At 45.3% G+C, this 10,620-nt stretch overlaps 2 protein-coding genes across 2 annotated transcripts; both read right to left on the reverse strand.

Annotated features, from left to right (window-relative positions):
• Positions 1-458: 458 nt before the first annotated feature.
• On the reverse strand, positions 459-1,436 carry LOC146723186 (uncharacterized). The gene has a single exon (XM_085482943.1). The coding sequence runs from the start codon at positions 1,434-1,436 to the stop codon at positions 459-461; it is 978 nt and encodes a 325-aa protein (XP_085339069.1).
• A 399-nt stretch (positions 1,437-1,835) lies between these two features.
• Positions 1,836-5,651, reverse strand: LOC114929730 (uncharacterized). The gene has a single exon (XM_029301394.2). It carries the CDS (start codon positions 5,649-5,651, stop codon positions 1,836-1,838), a length of 3,816 nt encoding a protein of 1,271 aa, XP_029157227.2.
• Between the last annotated feature and the right edge of the window lie 4,969 nt (positions 5,652-10,620).

The following is a 10,620-nucleotide window of genomic DNA, read 5'->3' on the forward strand; positions in this document are numbered from 1 at the left end:
GGGAAACACTTCAAGGTGTTTTCTGCGTGCGAAAGTCGTGATAGAACAACGAATAAACAAGAGACGTTGAAAACAAGTCGAAGGGTACTTTCGCGAACGAGAATCTGTCGACGAGAGTCATGCCAAAATATTTAATTTTTAAGACGATAATCACAAAGGACGGCCGTTACTGCGAGGCTGACACAAATAACGCGAGTAATTTAAAAATATTGACACAATAAGCAAGATCGAACGACTTGGCGGAACGACAATTTGAACGACATAAATTTACAGAATAGATAGACTCGAATTTAATAAAAGTGTTGACGGTCCTTAACATACCGCTCGCCTCGAAACTATCGTTTTGAAATGTATGCTATGAGTACAAAACTAAGAGAACATTTAGAAGAATTTAACGAGGCGATCGGAATATCGAGAGTACGTATGATTTCCTTTGAAATCGGGAGCGTGAAGTCGCTTTACGTCGGAGGCTCCAGCTTCTCGATATCGATTGGAAGCAGGCATAGCTTATTAATCGGTCGCTTATACTCGGACGCCGCAGTCTTCACCGTAACAACGCGAGTTAATCCGTCTTGACCCGTGTGACATCGTAGTACGCGAGCGAGCTCCCATTTGCAAGGGGGAAGTAGAGGGTTACGCAATAAGACGAGTTGACCGACGCGGATCTCGGTTTTGGCAGGTCGTTTCCACTTGACGCGCTGTTGTAACGTATTTACATAGTCGTCAAGCCATAACTTCCAGAATCTTTCTGAGATCTGGCGCACGAGTTGCCAGCGCGACAGTCTATTTTCGCGAAGATTCAAAACGGAAGGTTCGGGAACTGCGGTCAGGGCCGAGCCGATCAAAAAATGCCCGGGAGTTAACGGTTCATAATCGTCGACCGAGTCGTTGAGAGGAGCGAGCCGTCGGGAATTGAGACACGCCTCCACATTGCATAAGACTGTTGAGAATTCCTCAAATGTGAGAGTATGAGCCCCAATCACTCGACGGAGATGGTGCTTTACACTCCGTACTCCCGCCTCCCATAATCCGCCAAAATGAGGAGCGGAAGGTGGCATAAAGTGCCACGTGATTCGATCGGAAGCGGTTCGATTGAGAAAGTCCGGGTCCCTGATAGCTGCGCGAAACGCGGCGGTAAGCTCGCGTTCGGCGCCCACAAAATTCGTGCCATTATCTAAATACATGGCCGAGGACAGGCCGCGTCGAGCGCAAAATCGAGAAAACGCGCCGATAAACGCTGAGGTTGAGTAGCCCTCCACGAGCTCCAAATGAATGGCGCGAGTCGCCATGCAAATAAAAATCGCGATATACGCTTTTCGTGACGGGATTCCGCGACCAGACAAGGATTGTACGAGCACCGGACCAGCGTAATCCACTCCGCAATTGAGAAAAGCGCGTGCGGGAGGAGTCACCCGCACGCGAGGCAGATCACCCATCTGTTGGAAAGGAATCGTGGCCCTTTCTCGAGTACAAATAACGCAGCGAAAAATAGTGAGTTTGGCGAGACTTCGGGCGCGCAGGACCCAATACTCGCGTCGTAGCGTAGCGAGCGTTAATTGTAGACCTGCGTGTAGAGATTTTAAATGCACGTGATACAGAACCAAAGCGACTAGCGGATGCGAGGCAAGAATAATCGGGTGTTTAACGGAAAAGGAAAGCGGCGCGTGCGAAAGCCGCCCGCCAACACGGATTAATCCATCCTCGCCGAGGAAAGGGTTGAGCGACAGAATCGAGCTTTTCGAGGATATGGCTCGTTGACTTGTGAGCGCAGCGAACTCGAGAGGGAAGAGCTCTTTCTGAATCCGTCTCAGAACAAACTCTTTCGCGAGTTGACATTAGCGGGCTGATAACGCTAGTGTGTTCTCCCTAACGTCGTCAACGGGAATCGACTGCTTCCGAGTTTTATTGATGAAGCGCATTATATACGCTGTTACGCGAATTAACCGAGGCCACGACGAAAATCTCATCGTAAAGTCGCAGTCAAGTTCCGTCGAAGCTAAATGAGACTGAATACTCTCCTTTTGTTCGATTTGAGTATCGAAATTGTGCGATCGAGAAGTCGACGGCTCGTCGATCGGGTTACGCAACCATGCGGGGCCGCACCACCAGAGTGGGTGAGTTCGAAGGAGAGACCCGGCGATTCCGCGAGATGCGCAATGTGCGGGATTTTCATCGGTGGGAACGTGGTTCCACACCGCGTTCGGAACGCGCGATTGTATCTCTGATACGCGATTCGCGACGAACGTCTTCCATTTGGCCGGTTGTTGCGTGACCCACGCTAAAACGACAGTTGAGTCTGTCCAGCAATAGCACGGGGAGGTGGCGAGACCAAGAGTGGTTCGCACGAATTCGAGTAGTCGAGCCAACAATCCGGCTGCGCATAATTCCAGCCGAGGAATACTGAGGGACTTGATCGGAGCGACCTTTGACTTGCCTATTAGCAAGTGAGAAGAGATTTCGCCAGAGAGAGAAGTGAGCCGAAGATACACGGCCGCTGCGTATGCGTGAGTGGACGCGTCAGAAAATCCGTGCAATTCGCAGCGGACAGTGTCAGACCCTCGCTGAATCCATCGATTCAGTTGGAGACCGTGGAGATCGGCAAGTGAGGCCTGAAGGGCTTCCCACTTTTGCCGGACGTCAGTCGGAAGGACATCGTCCCAGTTGAGTTTAAGCTGCCACAATTGTTGCATAAAGATCTTGGCAGCGATTGTTACTGGCGTGCACCACCCCATTGGATCAAACAATTTGGCAACGTACGAGAGTATTGACCGCTTGGTTTTTGAAACGGACGGAATATGAGTTACGGTAAAGTGAAACATATCGGAAGATGGGCTCCAGCTTATGCCTAAGATTCTTAGATGTTCGTCGATTCGAAGAGTGCGATCGCACGCGAGGCCGTGGTTGTCGACCTCGATATCGTTCAGCAGAGCAGCGGAATTGCTCGACCATTTTCTCAATTCAAACCGTCCCCGACCGAGCAAAGCGCAGACCTGATCGCGAGTTTGTTTGAGAAGCGGAATATCATCGGCACCGAACAGAACATCATCGACGTAGATGTTCTCATGCAGGACCGGCGCGGCAAGAGGAAACGAGCTGCCTTCGTCCGTCACGAGCTGTTGTATAACCCGAAGAGCGAGAAAGGGCGCGCACGCTGTCCCGTAAGTAACCGTGGTCAGTTGATAGGACTGCCCGGTATCTGAGCAGCCGGCGCTCCATAAGATTCGCTGGAAGTCGATGTCACGAGAGTCAACACGGATTTGGCGGTACATCTTCGCGATGTCCGCCGCATATACATACCGGAATTGCCGCCATCGCAAGATCACTGCAGGTAACTCCGTCTGGAGTTTCGGACCTGCATGCAAATGATCGTTTAACGAAGTCGAGTTTGTCGTTCGACTTGACGCGTTAAAAACGACTCTCAATCGCGTAGTGAGACTGCTGTCTCGGATGACAGGATGATGCGGAATATATACGTGCTGAGCGGAAAGAACGGAATCCGGAATTTGACGCATATGACCGAGCGCTTCGTATTCGCGCAAGAAATCGACGTATTCGGATTTGAGAACAGCGTTCGACCGAAATCGTCGGTGAAGACTGGAGAGTGAACGCTCGGCGATAAAACGCGATTCACCAATGTCGATTGGTGGACCGCGCCTGAACGGCAGACGCACGACGTACCGACCGTCAGCATCGCGCGAATGTGTTTGTGCGAAGTGCTGTTCGCACTGTTGTTCTTCTGGGCTGAGAAGCGCGCGACGCGGCACTTCTTCGACTTCCCAGAAACATCTGAGTTCTCGATCGAGATTATCCGCGCTCGCGCAATGCTGCACGGTAACCGATCGATGCGGCGCACCGGCATCCGACGTGGGGCCTGAGAGGACCCAGCCGAAGATCGTCCGCTGGGCGATCGGTTGTCCGCTCGTTCCCTTCCGAATACCGTCGAGCAATAATTCGGGATAAAGGTCCGCACCGATGATGAGGTCGATAGATTCGGCACTGACGGGAGTCGGATCCGCGAGCGCAAGATCCTGAAGATAGCTCCAATCGCACAGAGAGAATGCCTTTGATGGCGAGTATTTAGTTAAAACTTTGAGTATCGACGCGGTCGTCGTTAACACCGGTGAGTTAGAATTGATCGGAGCGATCTTGACTTGAGCGGCGAAACGACAAGTGCCCGCATCTACGCCGCCGACGGCGGAAATCGAAAGAGGCAATCGAACGCGTTGCAATTTTAAATTTTGAGCGAGACGCTCTGTGATAAAGGTGATTTCTGAGCCTTGATCAAGGAGCGCTCGCACGTTGAGTGTACGACCCGACGGAGAAAAAACAGCAACACGGGCGGTCGCGAGTAGTACATTTTTGCGCGCGGTTACCGTCGAAGTAGAAAATAGTGCCGTTACTGAGTCGTTTTCTTTTTTATCCGACGTCGCGTTTAACACGGTCGTTGAGTTTGGATTGCTAGAAGAAGAGGTCGAGTCAGAATGTAGCATCGAGTGATGTCTATTTTGACAGATTCGACATGAGTATTTGCTCGGGCACGCTTGCACGGCGTGCTTCGAGCTCAAACAATTAATACAGCGATGTGCTGATTTAATGAGTTCAGATCGCTGACTCGGCGTCTTCTTCAAGAATTGCGGGCATTTACTCAAAAAATGCGCAGCTTGACACAAAGGACACGCGAGTTTTGAAACGGTCGCTGACGCGCTTGACACCTTTTGCCCACGCATTTTTTCCGCTTTCGACGGTGACAATTCTTCAAGCGCGCGAACACGCATCTCGAGGAACCGATCGAGAGCTTCGAACAACGGAATTTGCGGGTCCTCACCGGTTTTCAATCGCCATGCCTTCCGAGTAGCATGATCCAATTTTTGCGACACGCAGTGAACGAGAATGTCACTGAGCATCTCCTCGGGCGACCGCTGAAGAGCTCTCAGCGAGGCGATAGCCCGATTCGCTTTGTCGCGAAGTTTGTTGAGTTCGCACGCGGACTCGCGCGTAGCCGTCGGAAGATCGAATAAGGCGGATACGTGCACTTCGACTAATCGGCGCTTATTATCAAAGCGTGAGGCGAGTGTTTTCCACGCGATCTCGAAATTCGTAGCAGTAATCGGAATAGATTTAATGGTATCTAACGCGCGACCAGTAAGGCTTGAGGCTAAAAAATGCATACGCGAAAAGGGAGTGAGATCTTGGTTTTGAATAATAAGCGAAGTAAATCGATCTCGAAAATATTCCCATTCATCGAGGTTCCCGGAAAAGGGCGGGAGTTTAATCGGCGGTAAATGCGTGAGCGAGAAAGATGAACGATCTATTGTACTCATCGGATGCAGCGGAGACGATGACATCGATGGTGCAGGTTCCAGCTCCTCGAGGCAGTCGGCCATGTAGTCCAGCGTGCCTTCGTAAATCTCCTGGTGACGCTCGAACTCGGCGTCTCGGAAGTAGCTGATGTTAGCTCGTTGCTCTAGTGGGACGATCTGCACGAGGTTGGCGTGTTTGTTCACACAGGTAGTCCAGTTCTCCTTCAAGGTCCCGATCCGTTGCCGAATTTTTGCGGCAGTGTAATTGTTCTTGCCGATCTTCTTAAAATTAGTGAGACTTCGCTCGATAGTTTGCAGCAGAATGATCTGCTGCGCCAGAGGCTCGCTCATGGTAAAGCTCGCTTTGAACTCTCCTTGCTTCGAGGTAGGCGCCTGTCACCGCGCTGGAGTGGAGGAGGCCACAGAACAGATCCGCACAGAGTCACCCCGATCCGGCTCGAAGGACCAAAATTTATGTTCGTGATTCGAGGATTTTCACTCGAATGTCGTGAACGCGTGCGGCGGGTTCCGCTCCGCGAGAACGCGGGATGAATGTGCGATGAGAGAGACGGCGGTATAGCGTTGAGAAGGAGCGAGAGAGACAGAGTGATAGAACGTTGAGAAGGAAAGAGAGAGACAGAATGATAGTGGACCGCGACCGCGAGACTGAAGATTGAAGACGGGAGCGAGCGAGAGGAACAGATTTATAAATGCACCATGGTTGAATCAAATTAACAACACTGTCATTTATTCACTTTGTCCGAATTAAATATAATGATGCGAATCGTATCACGGACGCGACACTGAGATAGAGTTCCGCGTTCCCGTTACTAACGATAAGTCCGCCAAGTTGTTCGAATTCTCAAGGTGCGGACGCGATCTCGATCGTATGATTTCTCGTTGGCTTCTGACAAAGAGTCGGCGGGAACGCCGGTTCGCTCCTCAATTTGCCCATGCGAGGAGAAGCAAAAAAAACAGTTTGACCGGGAAACACTTCAAGGTGTTTTCTGCGTGCGAAAGTCGTGATAGAACAACGAATAAACAAGAGACGTTGAAAACAAGTCGAAGGGTACTTTCGCGAACGAGAATCTGTCGACGAGAGTCATGCCAAAATATTTAATTTTTAAGACGATAATCACAAAGGACGGCCGTTACTGCGAGGCTGACACAAATAACGCGAGTAATTTAAAAATATTGACACAATAAGCAAGATCGAACGACTTGGCGGAACGACAATTTGAACGACATAAATTTACAGAATAGATAGACTCGAATTTAATAAAAGTGTTGACGGTCCTTAACATAAACCTTACCAGAAAATATCCTAGAAAACCTTATTTCATATATATATATATATATATACAGGGTGATTCAAAACAACCGTTTGTCCTTAAAATGTCGTATTTCTGACTCAATTCTAAGACGATTTTTCCTTTGCCAAAATTTTATCCGAAGCTTAGTTTTTGAAATATAAAAAGAAATAGTTAGCGAATTACAGCACGAGTACGGGCGGTAATCAGGAGCGGCGCAACACATTATCCGACGCGGGCGATTACGTGGGCGCTCGAAGCGATCAGCTGTTTGTTACACGCGGCGTTTTGTGTGTGTGTGTGTGCGTGTGTGTGTACGCGTATACACACACACACTCTCTCTTTCTCTCTCTCTCTCTCTCTCACTGATTCTTACCTTGTAGAGATGTTTGATGTCCTTTGACGAATAATTGTTGCCTGACTGGATACAATCCGATATTGACACACTGTGACACACTGCATAATGAAATCATTTTTTTGTAATAAATTCTATTGACACTTTGACTCACGCACTTGATTAAAAATTATTGTAATAAATAACTGATTACAAATTACAACACATAATCACAATCTGAGAGAATTTTCTCTTAGAATTTGCCCTGAAAATTGTGGTAATCGTAGGATAATATTGTATGGAAAAAATTTTATTAGAATTCCTCTAATTAATATTTATTACATTCAAAATAATAATATCTATCACAATAAAATATGAAACATGTTTTATTAATTTTACTAAACCGTAAAGTAAAATTAATGAAATATATTTTATATTTTATTGTAATAAATATTATTATTTTGAATGTGATAATTATTAATCAGAGAAATTCTAATAAAATTCTTTCCATACCATATTCTCTTACAATTACTATAACTTTTAGGGTAAATTCTAAGAGAAAATTCTCTCAGTGTTTTGATTAATTATTAAAAATTACTTGTAAAAACGCGCGGCGCGCACAGCACACGTTACTCGATGCGGACGGCAATAGTTTACACGGCAAGGATACGATAATCATAATCACAATCTAAGAGAATTTTCTTAGAATTTACCTAGAAAATTATGGTAATCGTAGGACATTATGATGTGGAAAGAATTTTATTAGAATTTCTCTACTATTTATCATATTAAAAATAATAATATGTATCACAAGAAAATATAAAATATGTTTGATTAATTTTACTATACAGTTTAGTAAAATTAATCACACATATTTCATATTTTATTGTGATAGATATTATTTTTAATGTGATAAATATTAATTCTCTTCATACCGTATTGTCTCACAATTACCATAACTTTTAGGGTAAATTTTAAGAGAAAATTCTCTCAGTGTACCGATTAATTATTAAAAATTACTTGTAAAAAGGCACACGTTACTCGATGCGGACGACAATTGTTTACACGGCAAGGACACGACAACAGACTGCGGCGACGGACGACGCGACGCGTCGCGACGCTTTGCGACACGTCTAGACGATAACAATCACGCGGCGTTGCCGAACATGTGATTGACGCGAGACATATATTAAAACGTATAATAATTATGTTATTAAAAAAGGCATATTATAACGTATTATAATTTTTTACGTTATAATACATTTTTTTTAATGACTTAACATTATCCGCCCGTTTTGCTCTTTCTTTTTAAGCGAGACGTGAGAAAAATGATTATGTTTTGCGAACAAGATGTTCCATGTATAAATGTATTGGTCGCTCTGAAAAGAGCGGATTGACTTTGGTCGCTCTGAAAAGAGCGGATTGACTTTGGTCGCTCTGAAAAGAGCGGATTAACTTTGGTCGCTCTGAAAAGAGCGGATTAATTTATAATAGGTGCTCAAAATGACCACCATCCATCCTTATGCAAGCTCTCATGCGTTTAAATAAATTTAATTGGACGTTCTCCATTACTTCCTCTTCGATATTCCAAATTACATATCGCAATCTGGTTTCTAAGTCGTCGACGTCCTCGGGAAGCGTTTTGTATATTGATTCCTTACAGTATCCCCATAAAAAGAAATCAAGAGGATTAAGGTCCGGGGATCTTGCGGGCCAACGTATCGGGCCATACCGACCCATCCAACGTCCAGGAAACTGCTCGTTCAAGTAGTTTGTTACAATCCTGGCGTTGTGTGGTCCATCACCGTCTTGTTGAAAGAACATTTTATTTCTTTCAAATAGTGGCACTTCTTCTAAAAAATCGGGCAGATTTTCTTTCAAAAGTTTCACGTACGTCTGGCCAGTTAAAATATCTGATAGAATAACGGGCCCAAGTATTTGGGTACCCATTATTCCAGCCCAGATATTTATTTTCCAACGTACTTGAAAATTTTTGAGCCGCGTTACTCTGGGATTTTCTTCGCTCCAATAATGCATATTGTGCGAGTTAAAAATACCTTCTTGTGTGAATAGTGATTCATCACTGAATATCACACGGGAAGAAAATCTGGGATCTCGATCCACTTGTCTCAAAAAATTTTCGCAAAATGTTCTTCTTGCCTGATAATCTTCAGCTCGTAAATGTTGCACGCGTGTATAATGAAACGCGTGCAACTTTTCTTCTTTGAGCGTTCTTTGTACCGTCGAGTAAGAAAAGTTGTGTTCTCGAGCAACCACTCGAATACTCGTTTCAGGATTATCTTCGAAAGCACGTACAATTCGCTCCGTATTTCGCAAATTTCTTGCATTGCGATTTCTTCCAGTATCGTGTTTATCCGGAAGGACACTGCCAGTCTCGTGTAATCTCTGAGCTGCTCGAAGTATAACAGGAACCGATGGATGTCTTGCTTGATTTGGATTTAATTCGGCGTATCTTCTTGCAGCTACGTGATACTGCCCATGACACTCGCCGAGTGCCATTAGCATATCGTAATATTCTTCGTTTGTGTACGCTGCCATATCGTCCTCTTAACTCTTGTAATAATCGAAAGATTATTGTTTGCATTATCAATCTTCATTTTATTTATACAATCCGCGGGGTGTCGCGATTTCCCCCTCCACGCCTTCCGCGTCGAATAGCGGCACGCGACACCCGCGACAGCGGCCACCCGCGAATCGTATAAATATAAGATGCAGATCGACAATGCAATCAATCATCAATCGGCTCCCGTCATACGAAGAACTCAGAGACAAAACGAGACTGGCAGCGTCCTTTCGAGCAAACAAGAAAAAAAGTTGCACGCATTTCATTACACACGCGTGCAATATTTACGACCAGAAGATTATCAAGACGAACGTTATGCGAAAATTTTCTGAAAAAAGTAAATCGTTTCCCGAAGACGCTTCCCGAGGACGTCGACGACTTAGAAACCAGATTGCGATATGTAATTTGGAATATCGAAGAGGAAGTAATGGAGAACGTCCAATTAAATTTATTTAAACGCATGAGAGCTTGCATAAGGATGGATGGTGGTCATTTTGAGCACCTATTATAAATTAATCCGCTCTTTTCAGAGCGACCAAAGTTAATCCGCTCTTTTCAGAGCGACCAAAGTCAATCCGCTCTTTTCAGAGCGACCAAAGTCAATCCGCTCTTTTCAGAGCGACCAATACATTTATACATGGAACATCTTGTTCGCAAAACATAATCATTTTTCTCACGTCTCGCTTAAAAAGAAAGAGCAAAACGGGCGGATAATGTTAAGTCATTAAAAAAAATGTATTATAACGTAAAAAATTATAATACGTTATAATATGCCTTTTTTAATAACATAATTATTATACGTTTTAATACAAGTCTCGCGTCAATCACATGTTCGGCAACGCCGCGTGATTGTTATCGTCTAGACGTGTCGCGAAGCGTCGCGACGCGTCGCGTCGTCCGTCGCCGCAGTCTGTTGTCGTGTCCTTGCCGTGTAAACAATTGTCGTACGCATCGAGTAACGTGTGCCTTTTTACAAGTAATTTTTAATAATTAATCGGTACACTAAGAGAATTTTCTCTTAAAATTTACCCTAAAAGTTATGGTAATTGTGAGACAATACGGTATGAAGAGAATTAATATTTATCACATTAA

This window comes from Nylanderia fulva, unplaced genomic scaffold (assembly GCF_048542155.1).
Source record: "Nylanderia fulva isolate GAGA-0341 unplaced genomic scaffold, ASM4854215v1 Scaffold220, whole genome shotgun sequence".
In the NCBI taxonomy this organism is placed as follows: domain Eukaryota; kingdom Metazoa; phylum Arthropoda; class Insecta; order Hymenoptera; family Formicidae; genus Nylanderia; species Nylanderia fulva.

What these genes read in the sequence shown, in the direction of transcription:
- LOC114929730 (XM_029301394.2), bottom strand. Translation starts at nt 5,651, where the DNA reads ATGAGCGAGCCTCTGGCGCAGCAGATCATTCTGCTGCAAACTATCGAG.
- LOC146723186 (XM_085482943.1), bottom strand. Translation starts at nt 1,436, where the DNA reads ATGGGTGATCTGCCTCGCGTGCGGGTGACTCCTCCCGCACGCGCTTTT.